General features: G+C 41.0%; 1 protein-coding gene across 1 annotated transcript in view; it reads left to right on the top strand.

The window, feature by feature from the left end:
- The window catches only part of grm8a (glutamate receptor, metabotropic 8a), a 117,331-nt gene that overhangs the window by 77,306 nt on the left and 17,841 nt on the right, over nucleotides 1-22,184 (top strand). The window contains 4 exon segments of the mRNA XM_041029981.1: nucleotides 10,405-10,544; nucleotides 13,538-13,684; nucleotides 15,318-15,739; nucleotides 17,047-17,413. Coding sequence (XP_040885915.1) covers nucleotides 10,405-10,544; nucleotides 13,538-13,684; nucleotides 15,318-15,739; nucleotides 17,047-17,413 — 1,076 coding nt within the window.

Raw genomic sequence — 22,184 nt, 5'->3', positions numbered from 1 at the left:
AAGCTTACAATTGCTTTATTTCGCTCATTTAGAATGTGTCACCAGCAAATTAACATCTGAGTATTGACGTGGAAAATTTGAAGACATTGTACATTAGTTTTAACCAAATGAAAAAGTCTGAGCCATCCATGTCTATGTAGGATTGTCACTAAAGAGGGAGAGAAAGAGAGAGAGGAGGAGATCTAACCGACAGAGTGTAACGTCATGCTGCAGTGGGCAGAGCAATCAGCAATCAAAGTACATAAAAAGATGGAATGATGTGATTCTATCTGTTGAATCAGCTGCTTGATTAACAGCCGCCTTCCAAAGATATGAGGACATTCTTGACCCAAAACAAAAAAAGTGAACAGCCCAGAAAACTGAGCTGGAACTGAACCGAAAATAAAGAGAAACCCTGAAAGTACAGTGCAGAGGAGAGGCCATTTGAAAAAATACACTAAAATAACACAGACACTTTGGGACCTTACCAAATCTCTTGGCTTTATTGTTTGTAAGTAAGTCCCACAGTGGCTTTTCAAATGTACACCTTGCTAATGTTTCTTGCTTCATCTCTCCTTCTCTCGCTTACGTTTCTTTTTTCCCCTGTCATGTCTCTGTCCTTCACTTGTCTCCTCCCTTTTCTCCCTTGCTTTCTCTATTGTCTCCCTTTCACCCTCTCCCTGCTCTTTCTCTTTCTCACCCCTCAGCTTTCTGTCAGACTCTGAGTTGCTCTTGTGTTCTCACTCCTACTCCCTAATGGCATTGACTCATCAACTGAAGACTACAGTTTTCACCTGTTCTCTTAAGCCCTTTCCATTTTTTATACCCTCTTAGGATTTGAGTGAAGTGTCATGTTTAGATTTTAAATTTATGAGAAGATTAAGTTATTTTGGAAGTAAGACCTTGCCACATGCTGCCATCTTTGTGCCACTTTGCTAGTTCAGCTCTGAGTTACTAATACAGTAACAACAGGCATACAGATTGTGTTTAAGATGCCTCTAAGGGCCAATACAGGAAGAGACTTCCATGTGTATTGTGTATCATGTAATAACACAGTGTGTGATTCTGCTGGTATAATATTGAATGGCCTCCCTCAGACTGAGCAGTTTAGATTTGAAAACTTTGCTAAGCAAAATAAGAAAGAAAAAAAAAAGTGGTGGCAGGAGCCCATTTTTGCGTGTGTGTTTGTCATGCAAGAAAACTCCCGTTGTCATCTTAGCACTGCCAGGTTATATCTCCTGCCAGCAGACAAGATGGACATCGCCATGGGAACCGACTTGCACTAATTAGAGCAGCTTGACTTTGAGATGATGAACTCTATACCTGGCTGAACAACCGCAGGGAGAAAGAGAGGCACTGGGGAGGCACTGCGGTGAAGGGAGAAGGAGAAGGCAGGACTAACCTGGGGAAAGATTAAGCTCACTTGCTCATAATGACCTCAGAGAGAAGGAGAGAGGACCTTAACTTCTTTGGAGAACATGAACCTGACCAGGCATTAATGATCTTAGAGAGAGGAGGACGGAGCAAAGGAGACACAGAGGGTTATGGGAGTAGACAATCTACCTGGGCAAAATGACCTTGGAGGAAGATTGAGGGATGAACATATGGAGAAAAGAAAATGGAGGGATACAGTTGGAATTGAGAGGGAATCAGAGGTCATAGATGGGGAAAAAAGATGGAAGGCAGGGTCAGGAAACACTCTCTTTTACCATTATGACTTTGGAGAGAGAGTTTGTTGGCTAGAGAGACAAAGCAAGTGCTATAGACAATGAGAAACGGCATGTGGGGGAAGAGAGATAAAAGAAAGATGAACTTCGCTTGGCCAATAACAGCGCTGGCTAGAAGGAAACTTTATTAGAAGGAAGAGTCATCTGCAGTGTCTATCCATTTGGCAAGGACAGAGAAATGGAAACTTGGTGCTTGGTAAGAGTAAAAAATTGAGCGATGTAATACTTCAGGACAAGCTGAGTAAAATGACCTTTAAAAGAAGGAAAAGAAATGGATAGAGACAGAAAGGATGCGCTGACGGGGATATATCAAACTTTACAAGAGCACGATGACCTTGAGAAGCAAGAAACTACAAGAAAACAATGAAAAGGATGAATTTTATATTATGCAGTGTATGACTTAGAAAGAAAGAGATGGCAGAGCGTATCCATGGTGAGAGAAAAACAGCAGAGGAGACAGGCAAATAGAGGAATAAATGGTGAAACAGTGGGAACTCTGAGATGCTAAACTTTCCTGGGTCAGGGCAACATTAGGAAGGCCAGGATGTTTGAAAACATATATATTTATATGTTTTTTTTTTATTTATTTGACTTTAGTCCTTTGTAAGTAGTCGTTGTCGATGAACGAAGTGGAGTATTTTGGAAATAGCAAGTCTCATGCTGTGGTTTGGATGTCAGAAGTTTTTTTTGCTGCAATTGTCATGTAATAAACGCACAATCACACAATAGCGGCTGGTGTCCTGTCACTTGCCAGTTTTTTGTTGCTTCCAAGTCTCTCTCTCTCTTAATTTGTGCTCAGTAGAGCCAATCACACAGCACAGGTATGAAACAGTTATTTGATCAGTTTAGCAGGTCTCAGTTTAGCAGCTCAAAAATAATTGTTTTGGTTAGAATATAACATTTAAAACCCTCAATTAAACCATTCTGCGATTGTTGTGCACTTGTCTGACAGCAGGCACAGCAGAACAGAAACAAAGCCCCCTTAGTGACAGCACCTGTGTGAAAAGAACAGTCCTTGGCTGTAGAAAGAGGGGTGTCTGAGTGACTCAACCAAACCAAGACAATGAGCTTAGGACTGCAGCTGCAGACTGGAGCAGTCAAATAAGCTTTGAAAATGTGGTTACTAAACTGTAATGCATTTTAGAATAGGAAAACACAAATTTGCATGCATTTGAGGAATATTCTTTCTTTCCAGGGTACATTATGTACGGCGCTAGAGAGAGGAGGTGATGAGCTTAGCTTAGCATAAAGACTGAAAGTAGGTGGAAAGTCAGAAATCTGCCCCTCTAGCACTTAGCAAACATGATCACAACTCCTCACATACAATTTCCTACTTACTACCTACTGCTTGTAAGTGAGCAGCAGGTATTAAGTGGAAGGTTATTGACACAATGTCCAACCTTGCACAGGTGATATCATCTTGTCTGCCCTGGTAGTGCTTCCTCACAGTGAATGCCTCACATGAAGCAATTTATTTCCACGTAAACCTGGAGCTCTATACTTGGTTGGCTGGTGAATAATTTCAGTGTGGTGACAGACAGACAGACAGTCGTATTATAATAGTAGAAAGTCAGCACATATATTGTCAGTAAACTGACAGCTCATTTTTTTTTGAGTGTATAGAAAGCTGCTGTTACTCTTTTCTTTTTGCCATTACGCTCTCAGTTTTACATATTACCTTTTGCCACTGCACTAGGATATTTTCTGCCACAGGATCATTTGCTGAATATAATTTTAGATAAGAAAACAGAATAGGAATAGGCAGATAGAAAAGCAATCAGACAGAAAGCTGAAATGAATGCAGTAGACAGGCAGACATGTGTCCACACAGAAACAAAACCCCGAACTGGAGGTGAATTGAGTTCGAGGAAATGAGAGACAGGAATGATAATTTGTTATTGCATATCCTAAGACACCACTAAATCTCACATCTGTTCAGTTTTTTTGTTTTTTTTTTGACACCTAATATATATATTTTTTGTCAAGAATGTGCTGTTGATGGAGATTAGATATGACCGGATACAATGTGAGTCTGTCAGCTATAGAGACAGAAAAATACAAACACACCAAATCTTGTGACAGACAGCAGCGTGCAGGCAAACACACACATATACTATATCTTCCGCATTTGTAATTCTGATTCTATGTTTATGCTTTGCTACAACATACTGTATGTTCAGGATGGATGCAAAGACAAATGAAATGGGACGGAAGGACTTAGCAGTGATGGATGAATAGTAAACAGTGTAAGAATATGGATGTATCGACTTCTATAGGTGCTGCTCTTGTTGTGTGTTTAATGTGTGTGTGTGTGTTTGCACATACATGCATGATATTTAGTTTGCATCCACTGCCTTTCAGAGGACAATCAATACGCAGAAATAAGTTTAAAAAGCCAGGACATGCTTTCTGCACACATAAACAGTGAAAAAATACACTTATATTCAGTAACTGTATAGTTACTATCATATAGGACTTTGGCTCGTGGACTTCTTCATGAGACTGAAACCAGTGTAATATCATTATCAGTCCTACTCTGCCTTTTTCTTTCACCCTCATTCTCCCCCTTTTCCTCTGCCAAGTTTGGTAATGTAAATCCTTGTTTCTCGTCTTGTTTATTTCTCCTCTCTCTTGCTTTCATTCTCTCTAAATTGTATTTCTATCCCCCGTTCAGGCTGTTTTGTCTCCTTTGATCAACTTAATAGAGGCCCTCTCCCTCTGTTTTTATGGCCTTTCTTTCTTTTTTTTTACTCCTCTCTCTTTCCCATTTTTCTGAGACTGCGGCGAATGCAGATCATGATACAAATGTTAGTTTTCTGTAATTACTGGAGATTGCCATACAAAGCTGTCTTGTGCTATGCATGTGTGTGTCTTTTCACTAAATATCCTCTCTTTTTACCCTTTCACGACCATCTTTCCTTTGTTCTGGCCCTCCCTCCCTCTGTCTTTATCTCACTTTCAGTATTTAGCCAAAGTGTTTCATTCTTACACACACTGAGGACCATTTAGATCTGGATCCTCTTCAAACATGTATTGTTTCTTTTGCCTGTTCCATTATCTGCTCTGTTTCTCTCAGACAAACTATCTCCTTGCCCATTTTTTTTTTTAGCTGCTCAGACAAGGCATAGTGATAACAGAGCTGCTGAGAGGAGAGGGGATGATGTTAGAGGGAGAGATGGATAGACGGGGGAAAAGAGAGAAAGTTAGAGTGCTTTAGAAATACACTGAGGAGAGGAAGGGAGAAAATGGGTAGTTTTAAAGATAGAGAGCAGTAGGATGAAGCAAGGCTTGGAGGTAAAGAGGCAGAGGAGGGGACAGAGAGGCAAAATATGCTTTGAACGGGAGAGGGGAGGAAGGAGGAACAGCTGCTGTGGAAGGAGGGAGGGTTGGCCGTGAGGATAGTTTTACAGCAAGCAGTCAAAACTGGCTGGGAAAAGGCTGTGAACAGACTGCAGAGCGAGTCTATTTATGTGACAGAAAATTCCGAAAGGAGGAGAAAAGAGTACAGAAATGAGGATTAGAGTTAGCCAGCTGCTCAGTTTGAGTTACCTCCTCCACTGGAGACCACAGTGACAGCGTTTTTGTGGGATGAGTTCAGGCTTCATTATTACTTTCCTCCTGTCATTTCTTATTCTCTCTTTGTGTTTGTTTCACTGTCCGTTTGTGCCTTTGTCTGTTGTTCTCCCCTATTAGTGCTATATATCAATACATCGCACAAAGATGGGAGCCTGTTCGCAAAAACTCAGACCACACACACACACAGACACGCAGACACATACAGACCAATGTTTTATTAATGCATGCTGCAGTATAGTATTTACATCTCCCTGTTATAAACTTTTAGTTTCTGGTATGAAAGCTTCCTGTTCATCCTCAGTGTTGTGTTTCTACAGCGAACCAGGTGAGGCTCAGGGCTTTTCTAACAACTCTTTCTGCTTCTTCCTCTCTATCTCTTTCCTTTCTCTAGCCATCCTTCTGTTTTTTCCTCTTCTTTTCTCTCACTGTATCTGTAGTTCCAGTAACAGGGAGAGGTCTAAGGCTATTCATATACCCCTCTCCTTCCATCTGCCTGTTTCTATCTCTGTCTTCCGGGGAGGTTTTGAGGCATATGCTAATTGATATTTTCACACAGTCTGTAGTTCTTTTTTTTTTTTTTTTTTTTGCTCTCCATGCCCCCCCGCCCCCCTTCCCTCCATCTCTCTTTCCTCCCTTTCTCTTTCAAACTAAGAAACTTTGGAGTCTTTTCAGCTGTTTTGTTATGTGATATTCACACATGCTCTCCCTTGTTCATCCCCATTTTCCCTCTCTTCTTTTGCTTTTAAGTCGATCCATGTGTCTCTGCGTCTGTCTGTCAGAAAGACAGGGTTTGATACTTTCCTGCAGACCTGCTCCCTGTCCTATTTTACTCCTGTCTTCCTCTGTCACTCATTTTTCCTCCATCTTTTCTTCCCCCTCTCCTCTTCTTCCTTTCTGTGGCTGTTAAGCAAGCTAAGGGTTGAATCGTTTCTGCTGCCTTGCTTGCTTTTTTTTTCGGTCATATTCTTCACCCTAATTTCTCTTTTCTTCTGCTCATCTCTCTCCTGGGTTAGTATGATTCAAATGGGTGTGACTGCCATTGAATATAGTTGAACTTAGTGGCAAAGCAAATCAATTCTTCATCTACTATTATTACTGTATCACTTTCATGTCAGCCTTAATCTCCTTCTGTCAGTTTGTCTCTGTCTGCAAGTCAATTTCAGCTAAATTTAAATTCACTTCGGTTTCATTGCATGAAAACGTTCATTCATTATTGGATATCCTTTTACATTATTGAAACAAAAGGTCATGACCTGTGAGCTTGCTTAGCAAATCTTGCGGAAAGTTGCTAGAGCTATAGGTTTCTTATGATATTCTATTGTTGATCCCCAAAAGGAAATTCACAGACTCTGCAGGGAAGCTACAGAGCGGTGCCTCCGGCAGGCAGGGAAACTTGTATCTTGCTCGAGGACACTTCAGCAGAGCCTATGATGCCTTGCTGATGCTGCTTTGAGAAAACCTGGAGAGTTAATAAAATAAGTCCAGGAAAACGCTTCCTTACTCTGTGACATGTACACAGACACATACTCCCCATACCTTCAAGTAGAAGTATTAGTCATTCTCACCACGCTCAAGCCGCCCAATCCCAGCATCCAACCGCCGCCTAATAAGAAACTCAAACTCGGAGATTTCATTGTTATTTCCATAAATCAGAGCAGGTGAAACAATGCACTTTGTTAACATGCATCTGCCCTCTGGCCTTTCCAGCATTTTCTGTGTCATTCAGGAGCTTGTCGGCTTGCTCTAGGTTATGCAAAATGAATGCAGATAAGGCCAAGAAGAAATTAGCATCACAAGAATTTGCTTTGTCCCCACAGAATAGGAACTTTGAAGTATAAGACAATGTTGCTGCTGTTTGTTAATTAATGGTGAAACACTAAGAACCAACTTTCAGGTTGTGGCAAAAAAATTTTCTGCAGTGCAGCATCTTCCTTTGAATAACTGAACATAATAGCTATCACTACAGGGTGAGGTGGAGGAGTGTTGCCAGGGCAACAGGTAGATCATTTATTTTTTCAGGGTCATGCTAACTAAAGCGGAAGTTGTGAAAATCTACATGTTGATATGTCACTGCTCCCACACTGATGACTCACAGTGCAGCCAGAGCACATTAAGACTTTCACAGGTTTAATGTTTACGGGTTTTTCCTCTTTCCTGGTTGGACTAATTTAGTTTATCTTTTTCTCCCCCAGCAGACAAATAAGTTCACTGTGATTAAATGTTCTTAAAATGAAACCAGTCCATTATTATTTTATGTTAGATAATTTGAGATGCATTTTTAATAACTCGTTAAATTTCCATAGGCCCCTGTTGCACGTACATTCACTGAGCCAACTTTTCTAGAAATTTTATGACGAATAAACAAAGCAAAACTCAAATGGAAATTCATTAGGCCAGTAAGCCTGTCCATGCATCTCTTAAACCAAAACAATCAGAACTGATGAGGGGTTGTCAGTTACCTGTTTTTACAACACAGTGGCTGGTTAATGCCGGTTCCTGTCATGCCTATTGTGTGTGTGTTTGTAGTAATTGCTGCTGCTTTTAAAACGTTGCCGTTTTTATCCGTCTTACTCAGAAATTTCCAGCAAATGATACAAACACTATGAGATTGAATAATCATTTTCTACTCAAGATAACTACTGCTTTCAGAGCAAACAGTGTGCTTTTTCTCTGCATAATTTAAAGTACCTGCCAGCATGTCTCTGCTCCAGACAACTGTTTTAGTTGCTGCATCCCTAACTAGCTCTAAAGAGGCATGATGTAAAGGGAAAATTAGAGGAAAGCTAGCCAATAGAGCGCTGAGGAAAAGATGACATGCCAATCACTGGGTGAGAAATAAACTGTTTTCTCTTTTACTCATTTATCGATGTTGGCTACAGAATGGCCAATCAAGCAGCTCAAATAAACCAGTCAGCCCAGGCAGGGCCTTGTTGGTGAGTCCTGCATTGTACACTCTGTGATGAATTTGGTAAATTGCTTGATTGCCCCCCTTTTTATTTGGCCCTGTTTATGTTTTTAACCATATTTATTTGTTTATTTCATTTCATTTTATTTTATGAAACACTAATGGATGGAAATTGAAGGCAAGAGGTTTGGGGTGGAGGGAGAAGAGAAGAAAGAAGCAGACTGAGATAGATTGATAAAACAAGGAAGAAAGGAGTCAATTCATGTGGGACCAAATAACATGTGAGGGGTGGTAGATGTAAGGAAAGAAGGGCGGTAGGACCAAACAGCACAATATTTCATTTCATTTCTATGCTCAGCTGTATTTATCCTGCAAACCATCTGAATGAGCTGTTATCTTCACTGCATAATTGCCAGGCTTTGAAAAGTGCTATATTAATAAAGTTATTATCAATTATTAAAGGGAAAAAGATGAAGAAAGAGATGATGATATAAAGTAGGCCAAAGCACCAAAAGAAAATGGACACTATGGGTGAAAGAAAACAGAAGAGAAAAATGATAATGAGAAAGAAAAGCGTATTTGGTGGTTGTGGTTCTCAGTCTGATGGGCATGAACATTTCCTCTGACTAATTCCCTCTTACTGGGATAAGGTAAACAGAAAAATCCATTCGTGTTTTATGTGCACTCATTTAGCACAGAGGGTGGGAAAGAGGCAGAGGAGACAATGGAGAGAAAATTAGGTCTGAGACAAGAGGGAGAAAATTAGGGAGAGAGGAAGTGACACGGGAATGGAGACACTGGGAGTCGATGGAGGTGGTTTGTGAAGGACTGACAATGCAAGGCTAGTTGTTAACGTGTTGCTATGTGGCTGCTAAGCTGCTTTTAGATGTTTTGGTGTTCAGTTAGGTTGTTAGCGTGTTACGAGGTGGTTTCACTGCTGTCCTTGAGGCTAGCTAGTTGCTAGGGTGTTGCCAAGAACTTTACAGTGCATTTTGGAAGGTTGCTTTGGTGAGTCTCTTGTTTTTGTTGTATGGTAATAACCAAGTGTTTTCTGAGGTATATGAGACAGTTGGGTGAATGTGGTTGCTAGAGTATATTGTGTGAAAACTTCAGTGGCATCATTCTGTGTGTTTACTACACAGCAACCATACATATTAACTGTGAGACATCTTTCTGTGCTATATATATATGTTCTTACTCTTTTTTTTCCCTCCACTTGTGTCCTTCTCAAGTTAGCTTTTTGTTTTTATCTCACACGTTCTTTCGGTTGCTTTGAATTTCTTTCTGTTGATGTTTTCTCCTTTTAGCTTAAGTGCATTCTTTCTTCCTTTGTATCTCTCATGCTCTCTGTTGTCTGTCTGTTTTCATTCACTTCATCGGTTTCTAATCTTCGTCTTCACACTGTTTCCCTCTTGCCTTGCCTCAAACTGGTAACCGTTTTTATATATATCCTCAGCGTCATCCCACAATATCAATGACTTATAGTACACAGGTAGAATTTCCATAATGCGGTGCTTTCTCCACATGTGCTCTGTAATTGGATTTCCTTTATGCTACGCCAGATTCAGCGATTTGATTTGATTGTATCGCTACATCAAAAGAAAGACGACCAATAAGACAGGGAGGGAGAGGGATAAAAAGTTTGTGTTAAGCCTTATTGGTGGTGAGAAAACTAAACCTTAGAGGACACATAAACTTATCCATGCGTGTGCATATTCAATCACATTACGTTTCTGCTCTCACCCATACACACACACATGCATATGCAGGTACAAGAGAAAACAGCCTAGACTGAAGAATAAAGGTGACAGGGGCTTTGTTATCACAGCCACTAAATACACTGCCTGAGAAAATATTACTTCATTAAATTTATATGTAAACACCAACTCATATATGTTGGTGTTTCTGCAGAGGCATAATGTTATCATCAGGGCCACTGATATATTGGTACCATGTTAACATGGTGATCAGTCTGATTTTTGTGTCTTTATTTCTTTGAAGGAAATGCAGCTCTAAGAGGACACATCTCCCCATAATTTATCAAAGATTTGACCAAATATCATTTAACTTTTGTCCTTTTTAACTTTACAGGAGTTGTGGTCGTTCCTGTAGCGATCGATAACAAACAGAGCCATTTGAGCACAAATCAAAATGTAACAGTATCATATTAAATGACCAAGTTGACCCTCTCTCCAAAATCTACTGTCTTTGTTCCAGGAAGTGCCGGTACACCAGTGGTTTTCAATGAGAATGGAGATGCTCCAGGAAGATACGATATCTTCCAGTACCAGATCACCAACAGATCAACCGCAGAGTACAGAGTCATCGGCTCCTGGACCAATAAACTACACCTTAAAGTAAGATTTTTACACACAAATGTAAACATTGCATTGGCACACAGAGGACATCTGACACCTGCATCATAGAAACAAGTATGACTACCAAGTGTGTGCAATGAAGACAAAACAGTTATGATAAAATGAACAAGAGTAAAAGCAAAATCTAGAGAGAGCCAACTAAAAGGGATCATTGCAATTGAAGCATTATCTAAAGAGCTTGCCAAAAAAAAATGTAATTATATAAAGTTATTTCACTGATTAAGATGTTTCCAAATTATAGCCAAAGAAAAAAAATTGTTGTAGATGTGTTGCCAGCTCATTTAATGTTGGTAACAGTCCAAAATGCATTTTGATTTGAGTGGTTTATTGAAGCTTCTGAGGGATTATAGACCAAATACCCCTGCAAAGTGAAAGTTCAACATCACTGTAACCAGCTGCCGTGAATTCAAAATCCCCAGTGACTGGGCTGGATTTATTTTGTCTGTTCGTCCTGTCTGTGTGTCTCGCTGTGAGTATTTGTTTTTTTTTTTGTTTGTTTTTTTTTTTACCTCATAACTTATTTCTCTGGTATCCTTCTAAAAAAAAGTGCCAAACTGGATGGTGTTAGAGGACTCAAAATAATTCATTTCATTATCAGAGGTCTTCCACCAAAAACTGATTTATTTCTAGTATGGGTTGAGCAGCACAAGCCTAATGCTATTACTTTATCAGAAACTTGGCTCACCAACAGAATATCAAACAGTGAAAACTCACAAACTGTGTCTTATACAGAGTCGACAGAGGCACTGGGGGGTGGTGGTGTAGCCTCTAATCTGGTTTCTGAACTATCCCTGATGCGGAGCCTTTACATTTTGAGGGTATTTTTGTAAAGGTAACCCTGCATGAGAACAGGTACATATCTCTTGGAAACATTTATAGATCTCCCTCTGCACCTGCCGAGTCCTTTAACTGCATGATTTCTACGATAAATTCTATTACTTACAGAAATTAAATTAATAAATGCTGTGACTTCAGTAAGAATTGGATTGATAAATCTTCTAGTAAAGTAAAAAAAAAAAATTGGAAAACTGCACCGGTTTAGAATCAGTTAATACATGTGCCAAATGGTGCTACACCTACATATCAGTCTCTGCTTGACTAGATACTGGTCTCATGGCCTGACTATGGCTTTGACTGTGAACTCTCATTTAAATGCCATGTTAATTATATTGTGAAGAACAATACAATTATATGAATATATATTTGGCCTAGATCATCTTTCCCCTTGTTTAAAAATGCCCTGTCTTCTTATTTTATTAGAGGATCAGTACATGCCCATAATGACTCCTCTGTGATTATGTTTTATAACTTTATTACTTAATGCAATCGCTGACATTTATATTTTTAATGCACACAAACTCCTCAAGCAATGCTGGAGCGCTTGGTGTTATAAATGCACCTAGGACTTCATTAGAAAGGCCAGATGACAGATGAGAAGACTAATAGGCACGAAATACTTTCTGGTTGATGGATGACCTGGCTGATAGAGAGAGGGGGAGACAGAGAGACACTGCAGTAACACAACAGACAACACATAGTTAAAGCACACACAATTGGACACTTGGACAGTTGACAAATTAACAGATGTATTTGATCTGTTTAAAAATCCAGTCCAGCAGAGTTAGTGATGGCAGCAGGTGAAAGTTTTCATGATCAACAAACTGTTTGAATGTGCATCAGTATGAAGAGAGGACAGCCAAGTGCAAGTAAAGCCGGTGGTAAATGTTAGCTTGGACCTTACAGTATTTGGACACTGATACAGATACAGATAGGTTGATGTTTATAATTAAAGCAGAATCCTATTATGTGCCATTATTTTGTCACCTAGGTAATTAATAGAAGAGAGGTTCATGACTGGGCCTATGGAGTTTTGGTTGGTGCATTATTCATGGTAATCGTAACAAAATTAGGTGTCTGTATCTGTGTGTATGTAAGGATTCTGCTAAGGCTATGAATAAACAATGAACAAAAATACTCAATAAATAGGGGAAAAACAGCATCCAACAGAAACACTTTAAAAGTTTCAAACAATGCTAATTTGTGCTCTTGCACACACACACACACACACACACACACACACACACACACACACACACACACACACACACACACACACACACACACACACACACACACACATTTTTTATCATTAGTGTATTTCTCCTGACAGATGTATTTGCAGCACAGTAACCCAATAATGCGGTGTGTGTGTCTTTCTATGTGTGTCAATGATCAAATCAAGTCCATTTCCTCTGTCCCTGATGAGTTTTTCCTCCTAACTAGTTTTTGTTGGACTGGTACATTGTGTGCCTTAAAACAGTAATGCTCCATTTTTCTCAGCACCCTCTGCAAACGGATGAACCTCAGGGACTCAGTGTAATGACAGAGTTTATTACGAACACTTGCACACATAACGACAAATTAAAACGCACACGTGCACGCACAGTCTCACACATACCAGACGTACGGAAAGCTCAGGGATTCATTTTAATGCCAGCATGACACAAGCACAAACAAACAAAATCCACACACGGAAGAACATATGCACGCACGCACGCACACACACACACACACACACAGAAGGAAATACAGATGGCCTTTTTGTGCCAGATCTGATTATGGTCTGATTGCTGGCTTCCACACTAGTTGGTGTTAGTTTTGTGCCCGGCAGCGCTCCAGAAAACGATCAGAGGATCTGCTTGTGCTAATTGCTCTCCAAGTTGCCCTGAAGACACACTTTCTGCAGGTACAGGGGAAACTTGAGTGTGAAAGGACTGTTGACACACAGTAATGTCAGCTTGAGCAGATGGCTGCCACTCTTGGAGCTGTGTATAATATCCATCAAGAAAGTGGGAGGTTTTGTTTTGCCACCTGAACACACATATAATTTCAGGTTAATTCTGTTGCACTGCAGACAAAAACGAACAGTTTGCCATGTGGACAAATCTCATGCATATTGTCTTCATGTTTAGGTGGAGGCCATGCGTTGGAGAACAGGTGACCCATCCCTCCCGGCATCTGTGTGCAGCATCCCGTGCCGTGCGGGCGAAAGGAAGAAAGTGGTGAAAGGTGTGCCCTGTTGCTGGCACTGTGAGCGCTGTGAGGGATACCACTATCAGGTAAACCTCTGGAGAAGTAGCTGTCAGGACTTGTGGATTTGATCCAAAACAGTGGGATAAGCCGGCAGGGTGATTGTGTAGAAAATAAACTGATAGTGACTTCGCTGTAGCTCTTAATATTGTTTGTGCAAAGTCACAGCAAGAAAAGCTATTTCCCTGACTTGTATATTACCTCGGCTGTTTGTGTTGTAAAAGTTGGGAAGGCCTTCAGAAGCTCTCAGCCTAACTAGTTCATATGTGGAAAAATCATCTGTCAATAAAGATGTGGTAAAAATGTAGATTTTGACCAAGGGTCTGACCTTGGTTGAACCTCCTTCCTCTGCTTTGCGATTAAAGCCAATCAGTCATACTTTCCAATAAATCAGCTTCAAGCTGTGTTTGTTGTAACATCACTTTGCCATTATAAACATGCCAGTCTTGCTCTTCAGTACATTTCTGTTCCCCTGTGTGGTGATTAGGATTTTTTTTTTTCCCAACTCATTTCAGGTAACCAAAAAAAAAAAGGTAACCCATTTTAGATTTACATATGCTGGAAAAACCCCACAGATGCTATTATAGCAAATGAAAGTATGTAATTTGAGGTGAGGGAAATGGCTCTGATCACACATTATACAGATACATCCCCCATGTTAATTATATTACGGTCAGGGACAATTTGGCAGCCCATCATCCTTCTTATTGAGTTAGAAAAATCCATGAGCGAGCCAGTATATGTGCAAAGAATTTCCTCATTCAGGAACCAATAAGGGAAAAAGAAAATACCAGCCATAAGAACAGCAGGCGATGCTTGTCAGGGTGAGCAATCAATACTCATTTTGCAGATACATGCATTTGCTGTAAAATCAATAATCTGTTGACACATTTACTATAGATTTGGGATTTTAGCAGAATGGAAAATAGTAGAAAATAGTACAGCAGCATGACATAAACAAGTAAGGGAATTATAGAGCAAGTGTACAAAAATGTGTAAAATGTTTGCTTTTCTCTCTTATTAATGAGTCACTTTACAGATGTAGGTAAAACACAGTTGCTCAGCCTCAGCTACTTGGTAAATGAATCAGCTGTTGAAATGTTTTTTTGATGACAGCATAAGGGATTTACAGTATATTTACATATGTGGGAGTTATGCACAGATTTACCTCAGGTTTTTTAAGACTGGTTTCAAAACCTTACTCAGCTGTACTTTGGTGGTAGTTATTGTGAACTAAAAGAAGGTTGAATTTGGTTCCCCTCAGATTTACCTATAGCTGGCCCTAAGCTAAATTTGATTTGATGTGTTTTCAATATCTTCTTTTCCTTTTCTGCTCATCAGTCTGTCTCAAAATGTTCAGACATTTCCTAGAATCCAGAGTTATCAAAACCATAACTACTAATCAGTATATTCCTATTGGAAAAGCCTTAGTTCAGAAGCACTTATCAGGAAAACTGGAAACTTCTATCGGCTAAAAATGAACTGCAGTATCAGGTTCATGGTTCATGCTCTAATTGATTTTTTGAGAGGGAAGGAGAAGTTAAAACTCTTATCTATCATTTAAAAAACAAATTTTGATTAACTGACACATTAGAACACAGTTTAACATCGTTTCAAAGAAACAGTATTTAATGTACATTAACAAAACCCTGTCTCCCTCAGGCTTCAGAGTTCACCTGTGAGCTGTGTCCATATGAGATGCGACCTGACGCCAACCGCACTGGCTGTGTTCCCATCCCGATCATCAAGCTGGAGTGGCACTCACCTTGGGCCATCGTCCCTGTCTTCATCTCCATGCTGGGGATTATCGCCACCTCTTTCGTCATCGTCACCTTTGTCCGTTACAACGACACCCCCATCGTACGAGCGTCAGGCCGGGAGATGAGCTACGTGCTGCTGACGGGAATCTTTCTGTGTTACGCCATCACGTTCCTGATGATTGCGACGCCGGACGTGGGGGTGTGTTCGTTCAGGAGGATTTTCTTGGGCTTGGGCATGTGTTTCAGCTATGCGGCCCTGCTCACCAAGACCAACAGGATACACCGCATCTTTGAACAAGGGAAGAAGTCTGTAACAGCACCCAGGTAAAGATAACACCTGTCTGTCATTATACACACTCTCTGTTTGCCCTCTGTGTGGATGTGTGCTCAGTACACATAGATTTTGATGGGTGAAGTGGCACAGAAGGTCGCTCTACGTGTGTTTTTTTTGGCTTGGGTATTTTTGTGCACTCAGGTGTGTGTATACACATGATGATTTAACCTCTATGTCTTCCTTACTAAGCTGCTTACAATCATTATTCATCTTTTTTTTGTTTCATACATTATGTATGACGGTCATGAACCCACACTCACCTATTGTACTGTTTGTACTCAACTAAGTGGCTAAAATGTTAATGCAGGATTTAATAGTGCTCAGGTTCGTGTCCCTGATGCCCAGATGGTCATCTGTTTTTCCCTCAGTGCCACCCAGCTGTAAGAGGTAGTGTTATTGTACAGCTATAACTCGTACATATAAAGATTTCTTTTTTAAATTTCTTGCCAGCTTTTCAGGAAAACCAGGACTAATTATTTAGGTGTTTTTTAGTTGTGACTCTTACCGTTATGTATGAAGGTAAACAAGCATATAACTGAAATATACATTGAATAAAACCTGCAACACAGTTGATGTAAGATGCAAAATGAAGCAGTTAAGATCAGTGACTTTCTACAGAAAAGATCTTGAGGCTCTTTTTCAGGTTCCAGTGTGTGTTTTGCCTCCAGGTTGTCAGACATTGAGCATCCTTTGAGCCTGAGAGTTTGAAGAAGCAGTTTGTTTCTTCACTAAGGTTGGGGGTGAAAACAGAGCTTTTATTATTGGATATTATTTGCCTCCATTTTTTTTTTTATCTCTCTGACACCCTAGGTGATCATCACATTTCTTCCATCTATTGCTTGCTGTATTTTACTGCGACTGCCTCTCACTGCCCTCGTTTTCTTTTTTCTTCTTGCCTCAAATGTCATCCTTACCTTTTCCCTGATCTCCCTCCACCTTTTAATGTAGGTTTGTGGGTGTGTATTGCTGCATGTAAAGGAATATAATATATTGCTGTTGTCAAGTGCAAGGCTTGTATCGACTTTTGAAGTACTATGAAAAGCAGCCTCATTATCTGGATTTTTGAGTTATATTTAATGTATTTGTACAAGACTATTGACAATTGGAAATTTACATAAAAATTATACATAAAATGACTGAAATTAGGATAATTTTCATGCAGTGATGGTTTCAAATCCCATAATATTTCTGTGAGAGCAAACTTTCTAGTGTAGGTTGCCCCACTTGAATTGAAACCCCAGCAGCCTTATTCCCTTGCTGCGCCACCTCCTCATATTAGTGATGTTCTCCTTCCCAGGTTCATCTCTCCTGCCTCCCAGCTCGTCATCACCTTCTCCCTGATCTCAGTTCAGCTCCTGGGCGTCTTCGTCTGGTTCGCGGTGGACCCTCCCCACACTGTCGTGGACTACGGCGAGCAGCGGACCCAGGACCCCATGTCGGCGCGCGGCGTCCTCAAGTGTGACATCTCGGACCTGTCGCTTATCTGCTCCCTGGGTTATTCCATCCTGCTGATGGTGACGTGCACAGTTTACGCCATCAAGACGCGAGGTGTTCCCGAAACCTTCAACGAGGCCAAGCCCATCGGGTTTACCATGTACACCACTTGTATCATCTGGCTGGCGTTCATTCCCATCTTCTTTGGCACGTCGCAGTCTGCAGAGAGGGTGAGTGTGTGCAGATTTGTGTGATTTTTATGTCAACCTAACCTGCATACTTAAACTTCTGTTTTTAACATTTTCTTTGTGAACTACAGTCTACAGAGAGCGTGAGTATATAGTCGATGTCTGTACTTCATCCCCATCGTCTTTAGGATTTCTGTGTCTGCAAAGAGGATGAGACCATGGTGTGTGTTTGCTAGTCTACTCATCTCACTGTTGGATTACTCTGTATATGACCTGTTTGGGATTTAAAGCAATTTTCTGTGGGACATTGCAGTCTACAGGAAAGATGATTGCTGAATGTGTTGCTCCGTGTGTGTGGATGATTTGACTCCATAGAGAGAGGCAATGGATTTAGATGATTTTTGCGTGACAATATGTATATGTTTGTGAAGAATCTTGTACAGGATCATGATTCCCTGACAGGTGGGCTGTGATGGTATGTTTTTATGGGCTTTCCGTGAGCATGACTAAACTCTCTTGAGCCCGTTTTGCAGCATTTTTGAGTTTTAGAATTACTTTTTTTTTCATAAATTCATAAATTTGCATGTATTGCTATGGCAATAGCTACGCTTTCTCTCGCTCTCCGAAAACTTTCTGGAGATCAAAACAATGTCTCGTGGCATTGAGAGATAGATATGTTTTACAGCTGTAGCTGGCTTGAAGTCCAAAATCTCCTGACAATTTCCTGTGAGTACAAGAGGATTTTCTGTCTGGCTGATTGACTGGATCCATGCCCTGGTCCAGGCTTTTAGAGCTTATTCCTCCTACCTTTAGTCAATTATTGATGTCTATACGATGTGAATAAGATGGAACTTTCACTGGTGCTGGCATGTGTCTGGATGTTCATGAGCAGTCTTTACTGTGCATCCAAGGATGTGCAACACATCTGTTGCACATATACTGTGTCATTTGAATATTTTAAGTTGAGTGTACGTCCCAATGGGCACATGCAGAGGCGATGATAGAAAGACAAACATACTTTAATTTCTCATGGCAACAACAAACACGTATGTTAGCAATTGAGTGATGGTGTGACACGTTAATAGAAGGTGTCCTTTCACCTTATCACTTTAGAAACAGAGGGTTTAGCAAGCATGGGCACACCCACACACTCTAACTCATAACACACACACACATAGTAAACCACTGTATTTACTGGAGCTAATGCAGCAGTGGCTTATTGATTCCATTTCTTGATAGTGTGACTATTCTGCTTTTAACAATAAAACACTTCATAACCTCTTTGGAATTCGGGGCAGGTTGATTGATTGTAGATTTCACAGGCTGTGCACCACAGTGCTACACACGTGTACCTTTGTATACTGTAAATGTGCACATAGTAGGCAGATAAGCAGTAAACAGACATATATGCATGACTGTGAACAGATAGATAGGACTTTGTATTTCACAGGTATATTGTCAAATATAGCATAGTGTGCACAAAACACTATAGAGATACAAATCATAAACCTTAAGCTGTTCAGAAAACATAGGTTATTAATCAATTTAATGTACAGCTCCAAATGACTTGCTACTATAGATGACTTGATACTATAGTATGTGTGCCTTTTTTGTGTGAGTATTTGAGGGGGAAACAAAAAGTGTCCTTGAGATAGTCATCAGCACGATCTCAAATGTCAATATCCTGTCTCACTGTGTCGTCCCCTTCTACATACATACTGTATATCTATGTGTTCATTGAGGGTTCAAGTCTTCCTTTCCTCTCCCCTCAGTAAAAGAAACAGCTCTTATAATTTTCCCACTTTCCCTGCGTCTCTGTCCCCTTTTCCTTTCAAGGTGGGTGCCCGCCTCTGTCGCATGGCAAAAAGCTGGCTTCAAAGCGATACAGTCTAATCACACATCAGGAAAATCATACTCTAGCTGGATGTTTTATAGTGTATTTCTTTTGCTCGCTGTCATTTTATTTTACCTCGAAGAAGTCGCGGAGCTTTTAGCTATCAAGGCTAGAAGCTTTTAAATGAGTCAGTGAGGTTTTTTTTTTTTTTTTTGTTCTTTCTTGACCTTTTTCATTTCACCATTCCAGCAACAGGATATGGCTGGCATAATTACAATCATAAGGCAAATGTTAGTTTTATATCGCTTTCCTCAGACAGAAGCTCTAATCCAGCGGTGGGTTTCACACAGGTTATCCTAGGACTGCTGGCATCTTCTCTAACCTTTTAGCTCCTGTGTACGTAGGATAGAGAAACTGCTTATGTTGTGCGAGTCCATGACCTTGTACTGTGCTTGTGACCATTCATAGATGCTGATGTGTGGTGGCACCTTTAGGGTGTGTCGATGCGTCTGTGTGTGCATGCATGCGTGTGTGAATGTGTTCTGATGTGCTGAAGCGTCCCGTCTTAGTGGATGGGCTGAGCAGCATCCGTGCCGTGTTTGTTCAGCTAATTTGTCCACCAGCGACTTAATGTGTATTTGCATTTGAGTGTGTTTGTCTGGTGTGTTGTATTTAATTGGAATATCCACAAGTGCACATTTGTGTGTCTGTGTATGTTGTTTCTAATTGGAATATCCTCTGGAGTGTGTGGCAGCTGGCTTGCTGGCAGAGAGGGAAGAAGAGAAGGAGGAGAGAGAGGAGTGAAAGGAATAAACAGGTAATGATGTGACTCGCTGATGGGGCTTTAATGAGGAGAGCTACATCAAGGGCATAGGTTTGGTTTGAGAAAGCGGGGGGCGGGGTGAAAGGATGGGGCCACTCGCAGCAACTGTTCATTTGTTAATGGATGCGAGGTTGTGACGAGGCGTCTTTTCGGGCTAGCTGTGATGGAACACATCTCTGTGGGAGCATTTTAATCTTTTGCCTTGACAAAGGAAAATTCTTACTTCAAGGTCCACTTACTTACTGTCATTGAGGTGGCTGACGCTCAGCAGGTAGAATGTCTCTTCCATTAATTGCAGGGCTTGCTGTTCCTCTGCGTCTCCCATCCACGCGTCTATGTATTGTCAGTGACCAAGACACTAAGTTTCTGTTATGGCTAGCATGGTTTGTGTGTGTGTGTGTGTGTGTGTGTGTGTGTATGTGTGTGAATGCGTGAGTCAATGGCAGATTGTAAAGTGCTTTTGGAGATAGGTGAAGGAACTTCCAGTCCCTGTCTCAGTTTAAAGGTAATCTCTGGGTTCAGATGTGAATGTCTTCAATGTCCATCTTTCTCCAGCCTTCACCTGACTCCTGGTCCCACAAGACAAGCAGAATTCAGCAGTTTTGGTCTCGTCTTGAGCACTTGTTTCTGGTGTTCATTCAGTGTCTTAGCCAGGGCCCTTTCCCCATTGTAGTGGTCCCTACTGTTGTTGCATGTAATGTCATATGCAGCTGGTTTTCCTTCTTGGGAGGTTCAATCTTTAGCTCTGAAAAAAGCTAGTAAGTTGACCTACAGTTAAGATTTGCTTTTTGTCAAACTATCGTTTACAAGGTCAAGAATAAACTTTGTTCCTCTCCTTCTCTTCATCTCATTATCAGCTTCTAACTGTTCAATGTTTTGGGATCCATCTCCAGGTCCGTGCTCTGGTAGATGGGCCACGTTCCTTTCTCCTGCCCATGGGCCATGCAGCATCCATATTCATGAGACCATTATTTGTGGGGGGGGGGGTTTTAGCTTTTGAGTCATTGGAAGAACAGCAACTTTCCTGTCCCCCAGGTCAGTGTTTGAAAAGTTAAAGAAGCCTGTGCTGACTAGGAGAAAGGCTGCATCTCTCTGTGTGGTACAGTGAGATCAGCAGTATAGTCACAGTGGAGAAGAAAAGAGTGGTGAAGCCTATAGAGCCCAGGAGAGGGTACAGTCTGTGCTCAAACAACAAGGGTTACAATCGCTCTGAAGAAATACAGTATTCCCTCTTGGCTCCAGGGTTTAATAAAAAGGTCTGCATACAGTATGTAAGACCTAATTGTCTTTCTGTACTCTCTTAGAATTAATTTACGTGGTTCATTTGCTGACAAATGGAGATTATGCCATGTCCTCATCTTCTCTGTTCACCCAGTCACTGTCACATGCTTCTCGTTCGCTCTCATGCACCTACCACAACCTGCTCTCTTATGTTAATCTAATCTCGTATTTCTGCCTTCTCCCCCTGACTTAACGTCCCTCCTTTCATCCGTCTCTGTTGCTCGTGTCCTGTCCCCTCGCACTCCTCCCCTCTGAATACTCAACATGGCTCTGACTCACAGCGGCTAGAGAAAGAGAGGAGGAAAATAAAAAAGACAGAGGAGGAGAAACGCAAAGAGGGAGAGATAAAAATTGAAAGGGAAAGTTACAGCGAGAGATGGGGACATGCAGGGGGACAGTGAGACACAGAATAAGAATGAGAGAGATAAATCAAGAAAGGGAGGGAGAGAGGGATTCTTAACCATCACCAGCCAGGAAGTATTGTTTTGAAATAGGTCATGCTACCATGCAGAGGCTGCTGGCTCCAACAGCTTTTGCCGCACCCTGCAGAAACAGGGAAGGTTGTGTGTGTGCATGTGTGCTTCCCTCTGCCTCTCTCTGCTTGTTGTAAAGCAGTAACCACAGGGTACATCCTCTCCCCAGCTATGTCTCTCTGTGTCTGCCTCATCATACCTTTGCCTGACTCCTCGGACAGAAGACCATCTTTCTTTTTTCTTTCTTTGTTTCTTTCTCTCTTGTTTATCTTCTCTCCTCTCTCTCTTTCTCTGTATCTGTATCTCTCTTTCTTCCTCCCTGTGAGCCACCTCACCTGTTCTCCAGATGTCTTAAATATGGTCAACTTGTTATCTCCTGCCTCCAACAGAGGAAGAAGCAAC

The sequence above is a fragment of the Toxotes jaculatrix genome, chromosome 22 (assembly GCF_017976425.1).
Source record: "Toxotes jaculatrix isolate fToxJac2 chromosome 22, fToxJac2.pri, whole genome shotgun sequence".
Classification (NCBI taxonomy): Eukaryota; Metazoa; Chordata; class Actinopteri; family Toxotidae; genus Toxotes; species Toxotes jaculatrix.
This window is presented reverse-complemented; position numbering and strand designations above follow the sequence as displayed.